The sequence below is a fragment of the Tasmannia lanceolata genome, unplaced genomic scaffold (genome assembly GCF_043159265.1).
Source record: "Tasmannia lanceolata isolate RefF3 unplaced genomic scaffold, GAP_Taslan_0.1 ptg000013l, whole genome shotgun sequence".
NCBI classification, from domain to species: Eukaryota; Viridiplantae; Streptophyta; class Magnoliopsida; order Canellales; family Winteraceae; genus Tasmannia; species Tasmannia lanceolata.
In genome coordinates this window covers 14,826,407-14,848,514 of record NW_027518690.1, presented here as the reverse complement: position 1 = coordinate 14,848,514, position 22,108 = coordinate 14,826,407, and the positions used below count along the sequence as shown (strand labels likewise).

The 22,108-nt window shown below is 39.4% G+C and overlaps 1 protein-coding gene across 4 annotated transcripts in view; it reads left to right on the top strand.

The window, feature by feature from the left end:
- Positions 1-22,108, top strand: part of LOC143889873 (SUMO-activating enzyme subunit 1B-1-like) — a 51,118-nt gene that overhangs the window by 11,763 nt on the left and 17,247 nt on the right. For 2 of the 4 annotated variants that reach the window (XM_077394255.1, XM_077394253.1), the window contains exons 4-6: positions 5,125-5,320; positions 14,476-14,579; positions 17,377-17,493. In XM_077394255.1, the coding sequence (XP_077250370.1) occupies positions 5,125-5,320; positions 14,476-14,579; positions 17,377-17,493 (417 nt within the window). The remainder of the gene's footprint in view (positions 1-5,124; positions 5,321-14,475; positions 14,580-17,376; positions 17,494-22,108) is intronic. The other 2 variants (XM_077394256.1, XM_077394257.1) reach the window with 1 other exon arrangement.

Below are 22,108 nucleotides of genomic sequence, written 5' to 3'. Positions count from 1 at the left end.
TAACTGTTAGGGACTATCCTTGACCAAAGACAATCAAGAAAATACTTCAGAAAGATTTAGATGCAAGTGGGGTCCAGGCCACCATTAAAACCTCAAAAAAATGAAAAAATTGAAAAGGGAGAACCCATTGTAATTTAGGGGCAGGGTGGTCATTTTTCACAAGTTTGACTTTGGCCAAAGTTGCAAGTGATGATTTTTATTCTAAGCTGGGTTTTCGTTAAGGTTGGAAAGTGGGCCCACTCAAATTGATCAAAAACATGAAGTTGTAAAGATTTTAGGGGATTTGAATATTTTGATTGGGTCCACGTAATGAAGCAATACATGCTATTTTATTGAGTAGGTTCTATAGGTTTTATTTCTTTTAAATGTTTTGAGATTTAATAGGAAATTTTGTAGGAGTTTGCAAACCTGACAATTCATGGAGGCTGCTTCCTAATATGGAAAGTAAGTTCCATTCAATTGGACGGGCAGTGCTATTGTTGGCCATGAATTCCTATAATATAAATAGCCTCAAGGCACTTTAATAGGATGGTGGTTATTTTTCTAAATGAAATTTTCTTTGCTTCTTGCAATGCGTTGGTTTGAGTGAGTCTCCAAAAATGATCGAAGGTGAAATTACCTCCATTGGTGTGATGCCTTTGGCCAACTAGTGGAGCAAGACCCTAGTTTTATCTCTATTCCCTAGTATCTTCTTCTCCATACATTTCCTTCATGATTCCATTATTTCCCTAAGTTTTCCTTCTTCACCCTGAAACTCATATCTGCTTTCAATATGTTTTAGTATTAGTGCAATTTTCCGAGTTTTGGAGATTTACAGTTTCACACGGTTAATTTTTTTTTCTTTCAATCCAACAGCCAGATCTTTTTCAAAATTTGAGGGTTTCCTAATCATCTCCTAGGATCTTACATATTAAAATTTCAGCCCCAACAGTTGGATTTTGATTTGTGTTGGGACTTGGGATCAATTCTAAGATTTCCCAAAATCTGCAGAACTATTGATATTGCCCAGTTCTCAAATCGAACTGCCAGATTGACCTTATATTGCAATATCACCATCCTCAATCCTAGCAAATATACAAAATTTGTGAAGATCCAATCACCAGATCTTTGCCGATCCTTTCGTTTCCTAAAATACACACTTTTCTAAATCTGGGAATTCCCAATTTGTTTTTTGTTGAAATATGAATTTGATTCCATCTAGTTAACCCCAAAAATACGATCCCTAGCCCTTCCAAACCTCCAAGTGTTTCCTCCCCTAGAACCTTGTACATCATTGACCTTATTAGTTATTACCCTTATGTTCTTCTCATCCATTAACATGGAAAAAGAAAACATATCATGTACCCCTTACAGAGAAATGGAGACTCATTGCCATACGGATTTGATGATAGAAAATGAGTCAAACCTATGCCATGTTATATAAGATGCATTTAAAAGTATAAATAAAAACCTTTTTTTTTGCATACAATTTTAATATGCCAATCATTTTAATTTGCGTGATGGTAATTCCATACTTTTGTAAAATACATTATTCAACACTCCCCCTCAAGCTGGAGTGTATATACTATGAAGCTCCAGCTTGCTACAAAGAATTACGTCAACAACTAAAAAAGTACAAGAAGCTCATGCACATCCAGCTTGGTATAACACTCATGCTCAAGCTGGTGTGGTACATACATAATGAAAAATATAAACAAAAAAACAAAGGCCACCATGAACAACATCGAGATCAATGTCCATCAAAAGAGTAGCTCCCCTGAAGTAGCACAACAACGAGAGCAATCAAATAGGGCCTCTCTCTGAATGAGAGCATGGCGTATATATCCGCATATCGAGGGCAATGGAGGCGCCATGACAAGAACAGCTACAATCCAGCAAGCAAAAGGGGCACACCAAAGGTGCGCACAACGAACATTGGCGAAGCAGCACAACGCCAAGTGAAGAGGATAGCAACTGATGGGGAAACCATCATCTGGAGACTAGGTCGACGGCATGAACATCGTCACCTGCAAAGATAAGAAGATAGGAAGAGGATAACCAACCAGCGATGGGGAAACCATCGTCTGGTGACAACGTTGACGGCATGAACATTGTCACCTGAAGATAAGAAGAGGAAGATAACCAACCAACGATGGGGACATCATCGCCTGGAGACAAGGTCGACGGCATGAACATTGTCGCCTGAAAAGAGCCGACCAATGATGGGGAAACCATCCCCCGGAAAGGAGAGGTCGACGGGAAAAGACAGTCGCCTGTAAGAGAGCCGACCAACGATGGATATGGAAGCCATCGCCCCGAAAAGGAGGAAGAAGATAACGTGACGAGATAAAGCATAAAGCCGAACAACACGAAGAGGCATGAAAAACAAGACATGAAAACAAGACAACACTCTCTCAAGAAGACAAAGACAACACTAACAACACTCCCCCTCAAGAAAAGACAACAAAGTGGACAACACTCCTAAGAAAAGACACAACGAACTACATGAAAACACTCCCCCTCAAGTTGAAGGTCAAATACCTTCAACTTGCAACGAAAAGAATACAAGCAAGGCACTACACCGCTTTTGAACATTTGATCAAACACTTGGTGTGCGCCGTAGAGAAGAAGACAAATGAGAGATGACAAACAAGGCACCACACCTCTCTTAGACATTTTATCAAATACTTGGTGCGCGCCTTGAAGAACTATATAAAAGACATAGAAGGTAATAGAAAGAAAGAGATGATAAGAAGACGACAACAAGACACGCACAAGAGAATAACAAGAAACAATACAAAACAATACTCCCCCTCAAGTTGAGGCCAAAGGACTTCAACTTGAAACAAAAAGAACACTTTCAAGGCACAAAGCCCCTTTGAGACATTTCATCAAACACTTGGGGTGCACCTTGAAGATGAGATGAGAAAGACAAAGGCCATAGGCCAAAAAAGCTATAGAGAAGAGAAAATAAAGAGCGCTTTGGAGTGGAGGAGAACCCAAAATGGGTTTACACAAGTAATACAAACATGATTTTTGTTTTGTTTTGAGATATACGATAGAGGGAAAATGGGTTAAAAATGAAATACGTTTGACGAAATGAAAGAGAAAGAGTGAGATTTCTATGGTATAGAAATGATTGTTTTTTATTTGGGTTTTGTAGCGGGTTACTGTAGCAGTTACTGCAGCAGTTACTGTAGTGGGTTACTGTAGCAGGGAATGGAGGGGTTAGGGGAAAGGGAAGAGGGGCAGTAGGAGGAGGAGAAGGGAAGGACACGAGCGAGGAGAAGAAGTGACTTTTTTTTTTTTTTTGAGATTTTGTGGTCTTGGCAAAAAGGACACGAGCAAGAGAGATTTTCGTAAAAAAAAAGGATTTTAAAGACAAGGAAAGAGAGACACTACGAGAGAGATATTTGAGGGATTTGAGATTTGAGGGAGAAACTATAGAGAGATAAAGAGAGGAAAATGAGATACGAGAGAGATACGAGAGAAAGGGACGATGGCATGGAGGGAGGTACTCTTCTTCTTTCCTTCTTGAAGGATCAGCCTATTGGCTCTGATACCATGTTAGAAATGGGATTAGGGTTAGAAGAGAGGAAGAAGAAGATGAGTGAAGGATGGAGAGTCTCCACTTGGGAGTTCCTCATGAATATGATGTATATATAGGCCCAAACTAGGGCAACAACATACAATGACTACAATACCCCTAACTAATACAAGTAATGTCTAAACTAACCAAATACATTATTCAACAATAATTACCAACAGTCCCAGCTTTTTCATATTTACTCCAATCCTCATGTGATCCCTAGTTTGCTACCAATCCATCTTGGAAAGGCGCCAATGGTTCAAATGCTTATGGTAAAATGTAAGTAATAATAGTGTTTATTTAGGGCGATGATAAATGTGCACCCTCTTGAAGATATTTCGCACCTCCTTAAAGGGGAGGGTATGTGGCAGACTTTAAACTCCTTTTGATGTCAATTCACATTAAGGGGGTGTGAATTATTCTACATGGGGTGCGGATTTATCATTGCCCTTTATTTATTTTCTTGTTTTGTTTTGTAAGTATAGTAGAGTTAGATTCGACAACTTTAATAATTTAAGATAGAAAGCCCAAAATGTCTACTAAAAGAAATTAACCTGAATAATAACCGGAGAAAGAATATACCATTCTTCTGAGAATTTTGTCTGTTTGTCGCAATATTATATGTTTTGTGTCTGATTTTGTAGGAAATGATTCAACAATGATTTATGGATTAGGTCTTCTATGATTCAATTTGAAATGTTGGATACAAATTGTGGATCACAAGATGTTGACTGGGGTGATTGCACCTTTTGTATCCCTTACTCTCTCATGTACTCAAGCAAGGCAAAAAACCAGAGTTGCATTCCTGAAATTTTTGTGATAAAGATGTTCGACTATGATGTGTGAAGGGATGGTAGCTAAGGGGGGGATACACAAACATGAGTTTCTTGACAGTCCTTAGATCCTAAAATCCAGGGACAAAAGTAATTAATTGAATTTCATGGCAACAACTAATTTAATCAACTTTACTGACTAGATTTCAATATTTATTAAGTTTTTCCATCACTACTTCCTCAAATGTATATGCTTTATCGGTGTTAGTGTTTTCCCTCCCTTTTCACCCCAAAGTATTGGTTCTAGTTAATTCTTGAATAGATGCTTTTGGTCATAGTTTTGTTCATCATAGTTTTGTTCTTGAATAGATGTGTGAAGGGATGGTAGCTAAGGGGGGGATACACAAACATGAGTTTCTTGACAGTCCTTAGATCCTAAAATCCAGGGACAAAAGTAATTAATTGAATTTCATGACAACAACTAATTTAATCAAATTTACTGACTAGATTTCAATATTTATTAAGTTTTTCCATCACTACTTCCTCAAATGTATATGCTTTATCGGTGTTAGTGTTTTCCCTCCCTTTTCACCCCAAAGTATTGGTTCTAGTTAATTCTTGAATAGATGCTTTTGGTCATAGTTTTGTTCATCATATAATCTGTGACATATTTTTATATTGTTGTGTACCATTTCGATTTTAATGGTTATTTTGACTAGATCTTGACAGTAATTTCTCTGGATCGACATGTATCACATACTTATTTTATTCTTGTTGCTGTAGTTTTGCAAGAATATTGTTCTTGCAGGAGTTGGCAGTTTGACCTTGATGGATGATCGGTTGGTCACAGAAGAGGCTGTTTCAACAAATTTCTTAATTCCTCCCGATGATAGTATGTATAGTGGGAGATCTCTTGCTGAAGTTTGTTGTGATTCCTTAAGGGAATTCAATCTAATGGTCCATGTTTCAGTGGAGAAAGGCAAGTCTTATTGGTTCCTTTGTGTACTTCAATTAAATGTTGGTACACTTTTATACAATCTAGCCTTCATTTGAATATATTAGGTAATAAGCGGATGGTGTCATTCGGAACTGGATTGTAGAAATTGTGGGCCTACTTTTGGTAATCTATGTTGTTATGGCTGGGTTAGGTCTGTGGAATGGCCGGTAGAAGGTTGGGATATGTCATAGAATTAGCTAAGCTGGGCTACATGTATATGTATTAATCATTTGTTTACGTTTATGAGTATTATAAAAATTAAAAAATGTCCATATGTTGTGATCTGCTTTTGTTTTGACTTAACCAACTGTCCATCACTATGATTTCAGCTATGAAACTTTGTTAAAATAGCTCATGGTTTATGGGCTAGATGAAGTTCATGTGACTTTATTTTTTAATGGTTAGTTCTTGTGCATTTTTCATTATTTAAACTTTAACTTTCCTGGTATAAAAATGTTATTAGGTGTGGCCCATAGATGTTATGATTTATTTGGATATGTATGAGGTGCATGATGTTTAATATATTGTAGAAACTCAACAGGTCGACTTTCATTGTTGTCTTATATTCATAACAATCTTATGCTGTTTGGTTTTTGGATAAATCACATATTAAACATCTGGATTGTGTGCCACTTGAACCTTGTAATGCTTAAAGGTTTACAACATAGTTACTTGTTTCATCAGTTTGTTTTTCTTTTTAATGAAACAAAAAATATATTAAAAAAGAAGAGATTACCGCAGGGCTGGAGAAATGGAATCATCCTCCACGGAAAGGTACCTAAAGGATGACATAACCGAAAGCCCACCATGCAACTTAGTGGCCCAAATCATCATATCAATAGACTTAGTGAGAATATACACATGTTCTAGCGATGGTAATAGCTGTAAAAGATTCATACAGTTCATCTTTAAGGTTTTACTCTAGACACCCCCCCCCCCCACAAAAAAAAAAACTACCACCACGCATGTTACTCTCTCAGAGAGATCCCCAATAACAGATCCTTTAACTTGGACCGACCTACGGAGGGTTAGAAAAACGTGGCAAAACAGAACATTTCTTACCAGAAATTTTCACAAACCTTATTCTCTCCCCTCAAATTATAAACCTAACATTCGATGTGAAGTCCTCTTTAGCCTTAAACTGACAGATATACCACCGTGCCCCCAATCTTCCACCTCTAGGGAACTCTCTACTCTCACACACCCCCACCACTTTTACATACGTAGAAATCATGATTCTTTCCCAAAAGGGCTTCCTTTTCGTCCATTCTCCAATTTTATTTGCTCAAAATGGCCTTGTCTCTCACTCCTAGATTTCTGATCCCAAGACCACCTTTTTTCTTTCCACTTTCTTCCATTTAGCAAGATGCTTGAGGTATTTTCCTTCTTTTGTCCTTTACCTGTTTAGAATTTTGTTTGAATTTTTTTGTCTTATCAACCATTGCACCCACAAGTGAGCATTGCCATAAGGTGAATCAGAATATCTGAAAGAGAATCCATAATGTCTTATCCTAGCTCCATATGATGAGTAGCTTCCGAAAGAGCCATCTTCTGTTCTACTCTCTAAATTATAAGTTCCCAAAGCTTTTTTGTTGAGATCCCTAAACCAAGAGCAAGACCAAGATAACATATGGGGAAATGCTCCACTTCGCACCCAACCATTTTCAATGGGATGATTAATATGTTCTCCACATTCATCACAATATTGCCCCTCCCAGAGTTCACCTTAAGGCCTGCCGCTGCTTGAATCCATCTATTGACACATCTTATGTTCTTAGATTTCTCCCAAGAATCTCTATAAAATATCAAATATATTAGTTCATGGATTGGGGATGCGAAATGGACGAAATCAAGTTTCCATCGCAAAACCTCTCTCTACCGGCCTATGGAGCTCAATGCTTCTTTTGCAATAGTAATTAAGAAGGGTGATAGAGGATCACCCTGCCAAAGGCCTCACATACTATTTAACTATCCTTGTATCCAATCATGCTCCCATTGAGATCAAAATGATGCTGAAGCTAAGCAAGCCTTATTCATTTTTTTTCCACTCTCTAATCCAATCCTTGCCATCAAAAAATCAAAATGGGACACCATTCGACAATGTCAAATGCTTATTCCATATAGGTCTTTGCATAAATGTTCAGTTTGGCCTCTCCAATTCTTGAGTCCACTCACTAATTGACAATGAGAATGCCGTCCAAGATTTGTATTCCTTGTACATAAGCTCTCCTCCTCCTCAAGACCTTAGCCTTATTGATAGTGTTTGCACTTTGCAGTGATCTTAATCTCTTGTAGAGGCTTCACACTTGCTAATGGTTGGATTATATTTGCTGGTTGTTCTGTTGTGTTGCTCTTGGTATGGAATCTGTGGACCCCTCCGCTCGGCAACTATCTGCTCCTAAGGTTGATGAGACTCGTCCTTTGTCATATGATGCTCAGTCTACTTACTCTCATGTTGAGCCTCCTCTTTTGATGACGTCCATTAAATTGGATGGAACAAATTATCCCCCGTGGAAGATGGCTATCTCTACTTATCTACTTGGCCGTAGGAAGATACGTTTTCTTGAGCGGCCTCCTCCGGCTAGTACTGACAAGTCATTTGAACTGTGGCGTGAAGATGATGCTGTGGTTCGCTCATTTTTATGGAGTTGTATGGAACCCCATATAGCTACTTCCATGATGTATCTTCAGTCCTCGAAAGAAATCTCGGAGCAGGCATCTACGATGTATTCCGGGGTGGATAATCTGACCCGTATCTGTGATCGTTTTTCAGATTGGTTTGGTCTTCAGCGAGGAGACAAGCCGGTAGCGTCCCATTACAGTTATTGCCTTGCTCTCTGTCAGGAGCTTGACTTATTGTTGCTCTTTGTTGTTGATCCTGAGGCTCTTAAAAAGCGTCAAGAAGAGATGAGAGTTGTTCGGTTTCTTGATTCTTTGGGACCTGACTATCTCCAGCTTCGTCAGCAGCTTGTTAGTTCTGGTTCGCTTCCCACCCTGGCAGATGTCTTCTCCCGTGTGCAGCGTATGTGAAAGGTTCAACATGGTGACCCTATGGTGGATGGGTCAGCTCATGTGACATATGTTGGGGCCGATCGTGGTCGTGGTGGTGGTCGTTTTGGGCGCGACTGCGATGGTGGTGGACGTGGCCGTAGTGGTGGCCGAGTGATAGGGGGAGGCCGGGATGGTGGTGGCTGTGGGCCCTGTTTTTGCACTCATTGTCGTATGGATGGACATACCGTTGATTATTGCTATGATTTACACCCTGAGCTTCGTCCCTACAGAACTGTGAATGCTTCTACTGCTGTTTCTGATGGTATTTCTTCTTCTGATGCTACATCTGTGACGCCTGATACTCTGGTTGTCCCTCGTGCGGAATTTGAGGAATTTCTCTGTATCCGGGACAAAGGAAAGCAGCCCATTGCCACACTTGCGCATCAAGGTAGCCCCTCATGTTTTCTCTCTGGTAGTTCTTCTAGTCCATGGCTCATTGATTCAGGAGCATCACACCATATGACTTGTAATCCTAACATTCTCTCTTTTTTCTAGTCTGTTCCGTCTATGGGTCCTCGTACTGTTTCCTTGGCTGATGGGACTACATCCCCTGTTTCTGGCATGGGTGTAGTCTCTATCTCGACGAGTCTTCACTTGTCTTCCGTTCTATATGTCCCGTCTTTTCCTGTTAATTTATTATCTGTTCGTCAATTAATGCAGTCTCTTAACTGTTATGTTTCCTTTTTTTCTTCTCATTGTGTTTTTAGGACATGAAGACTGGGACGTGGATTGGCTTGGGCCCTGAGATTGATGGCCTTTACTACCTTGATCAGGCTAGTGCTGGTGTTGCTCTTCGTACTTCGGTGGATGCCTATCAATGACATTGTCGTTTGGGTCATCCACCTGTGGATATGCTTCGGAAGTCTTCATTTGTTTCAACTCCAATTCCATCTTTTCATTGTGAGTCCTGTGAGCTGGGAAAACACCATCGTGTGTCCTTCCCTTCTCAAGTTAGTAGTCGAGTATCTCGTCCATTTGAGCTTATACATTCTGATGTTTGGGGTCCAGCTAGAACTACTTCATTAAATGGACATAAATATTTTCTCATATTTGTTGATGATTATTCGAGATCCACGTGGTTGTTTTTACTTAAAGATAGATCTCAAGTGTTTAATGCATTTCGTAATTTTTATTTTGAGGTAGAAAATCAATTTAAATGTACGTTTAATTGTTTGCGTACTGATAATGCTAAGGAATATTTTTCTGTAGATAATGGCTTTCATGATTTTCTTTCCTCTCGTGGTATTATTCATCAGTCGTCCTATGCACACACATCACAACAGAATGGTGTTGCTGAAAGGAAAATTCGTTATTTGTTGGATATGATTCGTACGATTATGTTTCAGATGAAGGTTCCTAAGATTCAATGGGGAGATGCAGCCCTCACGGTAGGGCTGGCAACGGGGCGGGTCGGGGCCGGATGTTGGGGTCCCCTACTCCTTCCCCTCTGCGGGGAATTTTCCCCCTCCCCTTCCCCTCCCCACTGCGGGGATGGTGAGGAATCCCCCTCCCCTCCCCACGGGGAATATCTAATCCCCATCCCCGCCCCGCATCCTTCGGGGACAATCACTTTACTTTCTCACTTTACTTTGTTAAATGTTAGGTTTAAAACTAAAGATTTGCTAGGGACAATCACTTCAGGCATGTTGCGGCTTGGCTGTTGCATGTGAGAGTAGCCACACAACCCACTTAGGCTAAGATTTTGTCTAATTCATTTTATTAACCTGGGGACAAAGGTGGTTGCTCTCAGATTCATTTAATTGATCACTAGTCCCTAGCAGATCCCTAATTCCCAATCCCACTTGCCAAAAAGTACTGTACGTGCCACACCATAGGAAGATCCAAACCGTCCATTTGATGGGCACACCATACTACCATAGGCATAGGATGATCCAAACCTTCCACTTGATGGGCACATTGTAGGATGATCCAAACTGTCCATTTGATGGGCCACAACGTAAATAGGTTGTGGCCCAAAAATCATTTCCATAGGATAATCCCAACCCTCTGATCTATAGAGGAATTGCATATTATGGTACCTTCTATAGATCGGAGGGTTGCAATCATCCTATGGAAATGATTTTTGGGCCGCAATCTATTTACGTTGTGGCCCATCAAATGGACGGTTTGGATGATCTATGGTGTGGCCTGTAAAGTACTTTTAAATTGTGGCCTATCAAATAGACGGTCTGGATCATCCTATGGCGTAGCCCATACATTACTTTTTGAAAAATAGTGGACTATACGAGCGCACACCATATAAAATCTCATCACTCATCAGAGAGATGTTGCCTTTATTTGGGGGAGGGAGATTTTCAAAGAATTTAATGTTGCCTTACAGTGATGGTTCGAGGGAGAGATTTTAGGGATTTCTAAGGGTAATATACTAATATAATGAGGGACAATGCCCAATGGATTATGGGTAAAAGAAAACATAAAAAGCTATGTCAGGGACAAAACTGTACTAATTGAAATTATGAAAATTTTGGGAGAATCTTGTAGATATGTTTTGATCCAAGGGGTTTCTAGTAGTTTTCCCAAAAAAAAAAAAAACACTTAAAAAAATGGCATTAATGCGGGGTGGGGCCAACTCCATCCCCTTCTCCTCCCCTTCCCCGCACCGGGGAATTTTTAAAATCCCCTTTCCCACTCAAATCGGGGAATCCCCTCCCCAAGCGGGGTGGGGTGGGGCGGGGCGGGGCGGATCCCCGCTTTTCCGAGTGAAATTGCCAACCCTACCTCACGGCATGCTTCCTAAGTAATCGTCTTCCTTTGTCAGTTTTATCTGGTCAAACGCCATTTTCTGTCTTGTATCCAAATGGAGATCCGTTTCCTTTAGTGCCACGTGTCTTTGGATGTACGTGTTTTGTTCATAAATTGTCTCCAGCACTTGACAAGTTAGACCCTTGGACAGAGAAGTGCATTTTCTTGGGTTACTCTCGAACCCAAAAAAGATTATAAATGTTATAGCCCTCACCTTCGAAAGACATATGTTTCCGCGGATGTTACATTCTTTGAGGACCAACCTTATTTGTCTGGCTCAGGTCCTCAGTTACATGTTGACATCCCTAGCCTTCCTGTTCCTTTATTGATGGGTCATTCTCTGCCAGGTCCTGTGGGTGCTCCAGACGTTGCCACAAGTTCTCCTGTGGACCCTAAGGATTCTAAACTGAAAACTTGTACTCGGGGACCTCGTCAGGTCGTTCTTTCGATGATTGAAGCGCCATCTCAGCCCACTGATCCTCTTCCACAGTCGGATTGTCAACCTTCAGGTATTTGTTCTCTTACTCATGATTCACCTATTGCATCTCGGACTAGATCACGTACTGTGGCTCATCCTATTTCTAATTTTGTTACTTATGAGCATCTCTTACCATCTTTTCGGTCCTTTATCTCTAGCATGTCTTCGATTTCTTTGCCTAAGTCAGTTACAGATGCTCTCAATCATCCTGGATGGAAGGCTGCTATGGATGCTGAGATGGCTGCACTTCACTCCAATAAAACGTGGCAGTTGGTTTCTCTTCCTTCTGGTGCCCAACCTGTTGGTTGTCGTTGGGTCTTTGCCATCAAGTACTTCCAGATGGGTCTATTGAACGTCTCAAAGCCTGCCTTGTTGCTAAGGGGTACACTTAGACATTTGGCGTTGACTATCAGGAGACTTTCTCACCGGTAGCCAAAATTCCGTCGGTACGAGTATTAATCTCTTTAGCTGTTAATCGTGGTTGGTCTCTATATCAACTTGATGTTAAGAATGCCTTCCTTCATGGCGATTTTTCAGAGGAAGTTTATATGGAGCAACCTCCTGGGTATGTTGCTCATGGGGAGATGTGCTCTTCAGTATGCCGCCTTCAGAAGGCAATTTATGGTCTGAAGCAATCGCCAAGGGCTTGGTTTGGACGATTTAGTGCTGCCGTTTTGCGTTTTGGGTTGAAGCAGTGTGCCTTTGATCATTCAGTGTTCAGTCACAAATCTGATTATGGATATATTCTCCTGATAGTGTATGTTGATGACATTGTAATTACAGGAGATGACAAGTCTGACATCCAAAATCTAAAGTCCTTTCTTCAAGAAGCGTTTTCCACTAAAGATTTGGGCCAGCTCAGATATTTCCTTGGTATTGAGGTAGCAAGGTCTCGTCATGGACTATTTTTGTCACAAAGAAAGTATGTGTTGGACATCATAGAGGAGACAAGCTCAATGGGGGTGAAACCTACGACTACCCCTATGGATCCAAATGTTAAACTTCTTCCTGATCAAGGAGAGTTGCTGGATGATCCAGGTCGATATAGAAGGCTGTTGGGAAACTAATCTATTTGACCGTCATCCGTCCAGATATATCATTTGCAGTTGGTATGGTTAGTCGTTTTATGAGTGCTCCACGTGCTTCCCACTGGGCTGCTGTCATTCAGATTATCAAATATTTAAAGGGTACTCTAGGTAAAGGTCTATGCTTCAAAAAGTATGGACATGAAGAGGTAGAAGGTTTTAGTGATGCAGATTGGGCAGGATCTCCTGCTGACAGGAGATCAACTACGGGATATTGCACGTTTGTAGGAGGTAATTTGGTGTCTTGGAGAAGTAAAAAGCAAGATGTTTGTCCAAGTCAAGTGCAGAGGCTGAGTATAGAGCCATGTCATATACAAGTGGAGAGCTAATATGGCTTCGATCATTCTTAGCAGAGATTGGTTTTTCATCTACATCTCCAGCACGGTTGTATTGTGACAATAGAGCTGCAATTCATATTGCAACAAATCCAGTCTTCCATAAACGGACGAAACATATTGAAGTTGATTGTCACGTCATTCGTCATCGAATTCAGAGTGGCGAGATCTGCACAGTGTTTACTCAATCTGCAGATCAACTTGCAGATCTGTTTACCAAGCCATTGGGTAGTGCAAAACTGAAAGATTCTTGTAACAAGCTTGGAATGTATGATATATACCTTCCAGCTTTAGGGGAAGTGTTAAATGTACTAAGGGTATAATGGTCATAATATGACTATTATTAAAATAATATATATCGTATGGCTCTGTTCACTTGCGTTCCCGGGAAAGCAAATCCCTGGAAACATACTCCTTTTTTCTTGACAAGACCTTGACAAGACATAATTCTGGTGTTCACTTGCTTTCCTGAGAAAATAACAAGCCTGGGTGGAATATGTCAAATAATGACATGGAATTGCCAAAAATGACGTGGAAATGTCTCTTTTCTCACTAGTGTGGGAAACCAAATCCCATTATTTTGGTCGGATTTGCTTTCCCGGGAAAACTAGTGATAAAAGGTGGGCAAGCAGTTTCTCGGGAGACATTTTCCTGCATAGATCCTGCGCACGTGAACAGGCGCGGGAAACCTTTTCCTACACAGTTTCCCTGGATTTCTTTTCCTAATGCCACGTCAGAATCCCGGGAAACCTTTTCTTTTCCTTTCCCGGGAAAACAAGTGAACAGAGCCTATGGGGGAGGGAATGCTTTAACGTATTCCAGACTCACGCCTCTTCTCCTCTAACTCTCGCACTCTCTTTCTCCCTCTCTCACTTCATCTCCTTCTCTCTATTTCTCTCTCATCCATCATGTAGAACATCAACAATTGTACTTTTTTTTTATAAAATTTCGGTTTTTAAAAATTTACCACCAAAATTTCATTGATTTTGGTGGAAATTTTACAAATTTTGGAAGAATTTTGTAAAAAGGGATAAAATATGAAATTTCACCAAAATTCCAAAATTTACTTTTCCAATTCAATGTACCAAACCAAAATATTTGGCTGAAATTTCGGATTTCAGCCGAAATTTAAAACTATTGGTGTTAGTTGCTTACTTGCAATGTTAGCTGTTGTGTAATAACATTATGCCTCTTTTGTGTCTAGGACTGTAGGTAACATTGCCTATAATAGACCTCGGCCAAATGCCAAGTCTTCTGGTTTTTGTGCTGTTCCATTCTTGCTTTGCTGTTTGTTATGGATGACTTCCATGCATAACTAAATATGCTCATTTTTTGTGCTGTATCACTGTTGACTGGAGCATTGAAACTTGAATGTTGTACCTAATACATGCTAATCTCCTCTCTCTCTCTCTCTCTCTCTCTCAGGTGATTTGTCAAGATTTGATGGAGAATTCTTTGACAAGTTCGATGCTGTTGTGGTTGCTTGCTCATCTCTTACAAATAAAGTAAATACTTTTCAACAAGAAAAAGTAGGCGTCAATGCCATACTTTATGAAGTTTAATTGTTTGTTTTGGAAAGCGTGATGGTACAATAAATATTCTGTTACTTATGCTGCTAAAAATCCTTTGGTATATGGTTTTTGTTTATCCTTCTCACCTTTCACATTTTATGATTATGTCATGCAAGCTAGAAATATGTTACATGTGGTGGTTCCACTTCTTGGAGGACATATCTTGTGTGTTGTTGTGCCATAGGTTACTCCTTTCGCATTATGCGGATTATCGATATCCTAATATGCAAATTGGATAATTTCTACCTAAAAAGATTTTTTGTGTCTCCACCTACTCTCGCTTCGACCTCTTCTTCCTCCAATTGCCGATTATCGCCTCCATGCTTCTTTCAAGATCACCTCAATTAATTTTTGTACTAGACTTCTGTGCATTTTTTGAATTTAGATCTTCTAAGGTTTAACAAATGCAATCATCAAATACTTTAGCTTGTTTGGTGCATTTTTTAAGTTTTAATATTAGTTATATCTGCAATTCCTTGGTGCATGTTTTTGAAAGTTTCATTATTGTTCTTGTTTTTTTATTTCATGTTCTAAGGGGTATACTTGTCTTTTTACCTCATAGTGGTGGCATACTCATAGTTAGTGAGACTTTTATTAGTAGTATCACACTGGGTCGAACTGCTCAAGGAGGCGTCAAGTCTCTATATCTTCTCTCTTTCCCTCTTTCATTTGTCCCTCTTCTCTCCTTTTTTCTTCTAACTTCCTTCGATTGACATTTTAGCAGAGCACTGATCCAAGAAATCTAGTTCTGATTTTTCTATAATATATATATATATTTTTAGAATGGTAGCAATTTCATTCAAAATAAGGGAAGACCAAGATGGTCAACCAAAGAGTACATCAAAAAGTATTAAAAAGAACTTAAAGAGATACACAAATAATAAAAGTCTATCATGGGGGGAGGAAATCAAACATCTCTAACCCTTGCCTCCCAACCCCATCACGAGCCAATCTATCTGCTACACTGAACAAATCTTTTGGCATGATTAAAGATTACTGAGGAGCTTCCTATCCGGTCTTGAATCTCATCAAAATATCGGGCGAACCTCCATGGCGGGACAACCGTCCCTCTAAGCTATTGAATTGCATTCATGTAATCTCCTTCTACAATCCTGTTCATTAAGGTTGGGTCTAGATGCTTTATGCCTTGGTATGCGGCTCTAACCTCCGCCTCGCTTGCATCCGTTGTTCCCTATCCGGTCTTGAATCTCATCAAAATATCGGGCGAACCTCCATTGGCAGGACAACCGTCCCTCTAAGCCATTGAATCACATTCATGTAATCTCCTTCTACAATCCTGTTCGTTAAGGTTGGGTCTAGATGCTTTATGCCTTGGTATGCGGATCTAACCTCTGCCTCGCTTGCATCTGTTGTTCCTATTGTACTCGAGAAGGCCCAAATAACATTGCCACTTGAGCCTCTCAAGACTCTTCCAATGCCTGCGGGACCGGGATGACCCATGCTTGAGCCATCAAAATTCATCTTGAACAACACAGCCGATGGAGGCTCCCATTCTTGGACTATCAGTGGTCGTCTTTACATGCTAGAGCATACTTCTTTCCAACCTCCCATAGGAAGTGGGGAAGGATCCTCGTCCAAACAATCGCCGAGATAAATTGGAAGTGGGGAAGGATCCTCGTCCAAACAATCACCGAAGCAATTACTTTGGTAAATAGGAAATGAGGAGACTTAGCAACCTTAGTTCTTGTGCTAATAATAATCTAGAATGATCTATGATTTTCTTCTCTTGGTATGCAGAAATTTTTCACTTGGTATATGCAGAAATGAATGGGGTTGTCTGGGTTTTTGTAATCAGCTTGTCTTGTTGATGTTATTCCTCTTCGTTGACTCAAACAAAGAGGATTGGAGATTGAAAACTGTGGTGAAGATGTTTGATGTGTTAGCTTAACTGTGGAAAATTGTTTTATGTTCAATTGCATAGAAGCTAGTGCCGGTCCAGATCTGCTTTTTTTTTTTGAATGGCTTGCTTGTCCAGATCTGCTGATAACTATTTCCTTTCTTATTTGTTGCTTGCACTCACTCTAGTAGTATATTAATACTTTTCTCAGCCTTATGGTGCGGATTGGTAGCCCTATTTGTTGCCCTATTCATGTAGAGTTCTTTGGCCTAGTGAAAGTAAGCATTGAGTATCTGATCTATGTAAAACTTACTTCTATGAATTTGAATGGACCTAACTATCTTCAATTACTAGTCATTAGATCACAATATTTGTAGTTCATGTCCATTAAAAAAAATATTTTTAGTTCATGTACAAGGTTATTATTGTATAAATCTGTATCTGATTTTGCAAAAGCTTAACTCGAACTTTCTAACATTTCCTTGTTGCCTTCCCTTTGAGTTTGTTCTAGGAACTGGCCATAATCAAGGTTTTAAATTTCGGTGTAAATCTTAAAATTTTGGTCGAAATTTTTAAATTTCGGTTTTCGGCCAAAATTTAAAACCATGGCCATATTCTTGAGCACTATAGCAAATCTGTCAATATTATGTGTTTTCCTTTCTGTCGGTGCCTCCTTTTGTTGTTAACTCTTAACAAAAAATGTGGCACATGTATTTCTATTGACTGTTTTGAGATTTATGCAATTAAGTGGGCTATGTATACTAAATAAAGGGGTCAAATCACCTCATCCTTAACATGCACAATACTTGTAAGTTGTAATTCGTTTGCAGTTTCTATAAACACTTTCAGTTTTGAACTCTTGTTCATTTTCATTTACCCTCTGTGTTTCTATAACAGAAAGTGATAAATGAAAAATGTCGGAAGAGACCAAAGCGGATTGCATTTTATACAGTTGATTGTAGGGACTCTTGTGGTGAGATATTTGTTGATTTGCAGAACTACACTTATGCAAAGGTGCTCCTTAATTCTCTTTATTGTGGCTATTCTTAATTATTTAATATTATTGGTTTGTTCTTGATATGGGAAACCGTGCGGCTTTTCTACCATCCTTTTGCTCTTCTTTTTTGTCAGGATAATCCCCTATGTATTTACCTATAGTCGATCACCCTTGACATACCCAATGCTGAATAGTTTTTGATAAAAAAGATAGAACGATATTAAAACACTATCAACTTGTTACAAACTCTAACAATATTGCTTGGAGAGTTTCGTAACATCTTCTATTATGTGTTCATTTGATGCATTCCAGATACCGTGACAACTTTCTATTTCTGGTCTCTTAGCTTGCAAGAATCATAAAATTTCTAGTCGAGCATGGGATACCAATGTTCTTGTTTTCAGAACTTGGTGATTTTCTTCTTTATTTACAAGGATGGTTTTGATGGCTGCATTGATATTTTGGACATTGAATGACGGCTATTACTATTTAAGAATAGTTTATTTATTTTAAAGTTGTGTTTTGGCTTATCCTTCAGTTGAACTTATGGTTCAAAACCACTCAGCTAAATTTTCTACGTTTTTATCGTTCTTCCCATTTCCAATCATTCAATGTTTAATCTATTAATTTATTGAAAAAATTGACAATGAACTAATGAATCCTACTATCCAGTATTTGATTTAGCTAAATTTAATTAGACATGAGCTGCTACAACATTCTTTCAATGATCTAAATAAGAGAAAAAATCAATAAATGTTAAAAAAAACTCAAAACTTGCTAGTTACACAGTTTACAATATTCAACAAATCAGACTTGAACATTTAATAACTATAATGGCCTAATGAATGAATAAAGTATGAGGTTTTAATTACTATGATAATAGTAAAATGGTATGAGAGATGGTGCACACAAACAAGAGAGAGCAAAACAGCTTCTTATCTCCAAACAAAGTGCTTAGGTTATGATCAAAATTTCAAACTTAAGAAGATTCCATTTTTCATGAAAAGTACTACTCATGTATGATTATACCTTCGAAAATATTGTTGGATCATGACAGAAGATTTCAATTTGTAACCCATATGGGGTTGGCACGTCGGCTGGCGTCGTGGGTTTGCTCCCCATAGACGCAAGTTCGAATCTCCCCGGGCTTACCCGATGCACGTGGTTTGCGGGTGATTGCGTGCATCCATAGTGATTGTCCTGCCCCAAATAGGGTGGGGATACCCTATGTCATAAAAAAAAAATATTTCAATTAGTCGAGCGGCAAGGGAAACCAGTTTTCCTCAAGAATCCTGCAAAGCTTTCCGCTTTTTTTGGAGATGTGTTAGGATCACAAGTATCTTCTTCTCGATAGAGAAATTCTTTTGTGCTGATCGTCGAGGCAAGAAATTGTCATGCTCAAGAATCCAATGAGGCTTAGCTGTTTAGAAAAATGGAGAGGGACTGGTGTGGGTGGTTACTTTTTTTTCGAGGAGGGAGGGTGAGGGTTATGTTTCGTCTCTAATCATCAAATTCTTGATGGAATATTGGTGGGCAATGAAGTTCTTGATTCTACCTAGAGGAGTGAGTCTAGTGGTATGCTCAATAAGTTGAATCTTGAGAAAACAGACAAGTGGCTTGAATGATGTCTTCTTTGTGGACATCACAAAAGATGGTTCAAATAGAGAAAATGGATTGAGTTCTTTAGCTCAGTTGTTCACTTTCTATCCTTATCAATGAAGGTTTGAGAGGATACTATGGTATTTCTAGATGTCGTATTTCTAGATGTCTCAGGCATGGGGTAGGGTTGCAACTCGGGTCGGGCGGGTCGGGTTTTCCAATACCCTACTCTACCCAAGAAACTGTCTCGGGTCAGGTCGGGTCGGGTCGGGTCGTTTTTGGTAAAACCCGGTATTCATAAACCCGGCCCTACCCGGGGTAGTTTCTCGGGGTCGGGTCGGGTCGGGTCGGGTCGGGTTTTTTTAATTCTAGATGCATGCGACGAGATACCACTAAATAATGAGTCTGTTTCACCTCCGCAACACCGACGAATCAGCGCTTCACAGCTTCACCTTTCTGTGAAGGGCTGAGATGAGTTTTACTAAAAAAACATGTTTTTAGATCTCAGCACTTCACCAAAAAATGCTGATTTATCGGCGCTACGAGGTGAAACAGTTTCCTAAAATTTTTTAACAAGAAACCACTGAAAATAAAACAATTTTCATTGATGAAAGACAATCTCAAACAGGTGAGGAATTACAAAAATAAGAGAAATTACTGACAATATGAGCACTTTTCAAAGTACCGGGTCATCCTCTGTTCAACATTTAAGATTACTATTAACAACGAGACAGGAATTGTAGATTGATCTGCAATAGCTCTTTTTCAAAGCAAGAACTAATACTGACATGAAATTTTGGCCTTTGGAAAACTCTAAAACTAGACGAGACTTTGGAAAACCCAAAATCTGCTAATATTAGGGGAAAGTTAAACAATATAATATAAATTACTACTCTCACAACGTGAGAAGCCAAGAGAGCTTTCCTCAGACCTATAAATAGATAGAAAGAGAGGGGTGGAGAGAGCAACGAAGATTACAGATTGAGAATCAGAGATAGATAGCAAACGGAGCAACAGGGATATAGAAAGCAAATTTACCCAAACAGATAGAGAGAGAACCTATGCGTCAGACTCCATTGAAGCCTTATCTTCTATTAGTTTCCAGTACAGAGAGAGAGGGAGGGAGACTATGCCTCCGGCACCATTGAAGCCCTATCTTCAACAGTTTCCCGTGCAAAGGTACGACCCATTATATCGCATTGGGTTTCTCCTGGTCCTAACTCCTACCGGCGAGAGAGAGAGAGAGAGAGAGAGAGAGAGAGAGAGAGAGAGAGAGAGAGAGAGAGCGAGGGGGGGGGGGGGGTGTTGGTGCGACGAATTTTCAGGTTTAAATCTTATCGTTTTGAAAATTTTCGTTTCATAAAAAGTTAACGCGATAAAAGAAGAGCCGGGTTATTTTGGGTTTCATGCTTTTAGCCATCAAACCTGACCCGACCCAACCCGAGATTCACTCGGGTTTTAAAAAACTAAACCCAAGCCAGCCCTAAGCCGCTTTGAACCCGAACCATGTCATTTTCGGGTCGGGTTCACGCGCAACCCTAGCATGGGGATCCCTTAAAAAAAAACACCCATCGCCGATATTTAGATGATCTATTGTCTTTGCTGAAGCCTCTTTTGTTTTGAGCTCCTTGGATTTAGTGTCATTATTTACCTTATTGAGGAAACCACCAATCAGAGAATCAACCGAGGTATTAATATTAGTATTTTTGAGTGTCAGTTGCTGGCTACTGTCCTTGGATTTGGTGCGTCTTCTTTGAGAATTAAATACCTTGGTCTTCCTTTGAAGGACTAGATCTTAAGCTGCATGATTGGTATCCATTGCCAAGAAAATTGAGTCCTGCTTGGAGTCCTAGAAAGGGAAGCATTCGTATCTCCAGAGCAGAATTATCCTCTTTTTAGCCTCAAATATTCTGTCTTACTTCTCTCTTTATGAAATTCCTCCTCCGGTAGCGGATAGAATTAATAAAATATTTCTAAAATTCTTATGGAATGACGATACTACTTTTAGGACAATTCACGTGATTATTTGGGAAATAGTTTTCCATCCTAGTATCTCTGGACGACCTTTCATTTTTATGTTTCATTTCTGGTGATCACCTAGGAACATGGGTAGGTGTTATAACTTGTAACTACCTGGTTGTGAAGGTGCTTCTAAGAGTATTCGCAGATCAGCTTATGGACGAGGTAGGTGTAGAAGCTTTAACTAAGTTTTTTGGTCTGGTCTGTAGATATTTATTGATCTATCAACAAGTTGTCTTGCTTATGATGCCACATAATTTAAAACATATGGGTAGAAGTAAACATAATTCAAGTGCCATTTACCCTGTATGTTTCTTCATGGAATGAACTGTGGTCCCGTCTTCTACAACACAATTTGATGTTCTTTGGCTAAGTTTGGCTTTTAGATGCTATAACCATTTCCACCGAAATTGTCACAAAACGAACTAAATGTTTCAGTCTCCATCCCTACCGAAACACATACAAAAGCCAAAACCGTAAGTGTATTAGTAGTATACTAAACCAATATGCGTTACATAATTATATTTACATGAATTGCATGCGAAATGTGATGTATGTATTATGTATGAATATTTATATGAATTACATGTGAAATGTGGTTTGTACTGAATTATCAGGCATGCACAACAATTCATGTCACTAGGCATTTGATCTTGTTAAACCATTATACGTAGGTTTTTTATACTTATGCAGTGGTTTTTAAGTGTGTATCTGTGCTTATTCTAGCACTTCTTGAAGTTTCATCTTAAATGTTCATTATTGGTACATGTTTCCATATGTTTTCATGACTTTACATGATTTGTATAAAAAATTTCATCCAAAACTTACATGTTTCCATTTCCATCACGACCAAAATACATATCAAAACCGAAACCTGAAACCATGGCTCTATGATATAAGCATTTTGATGGTGACCCATGTTGTTTCCTCTTCGTTGTATATGAAAACGGAGATGGAAATCCAAACTATCCATTAGAATTGCTATTATTTGTGGACACGGACACGAGTGTCGCT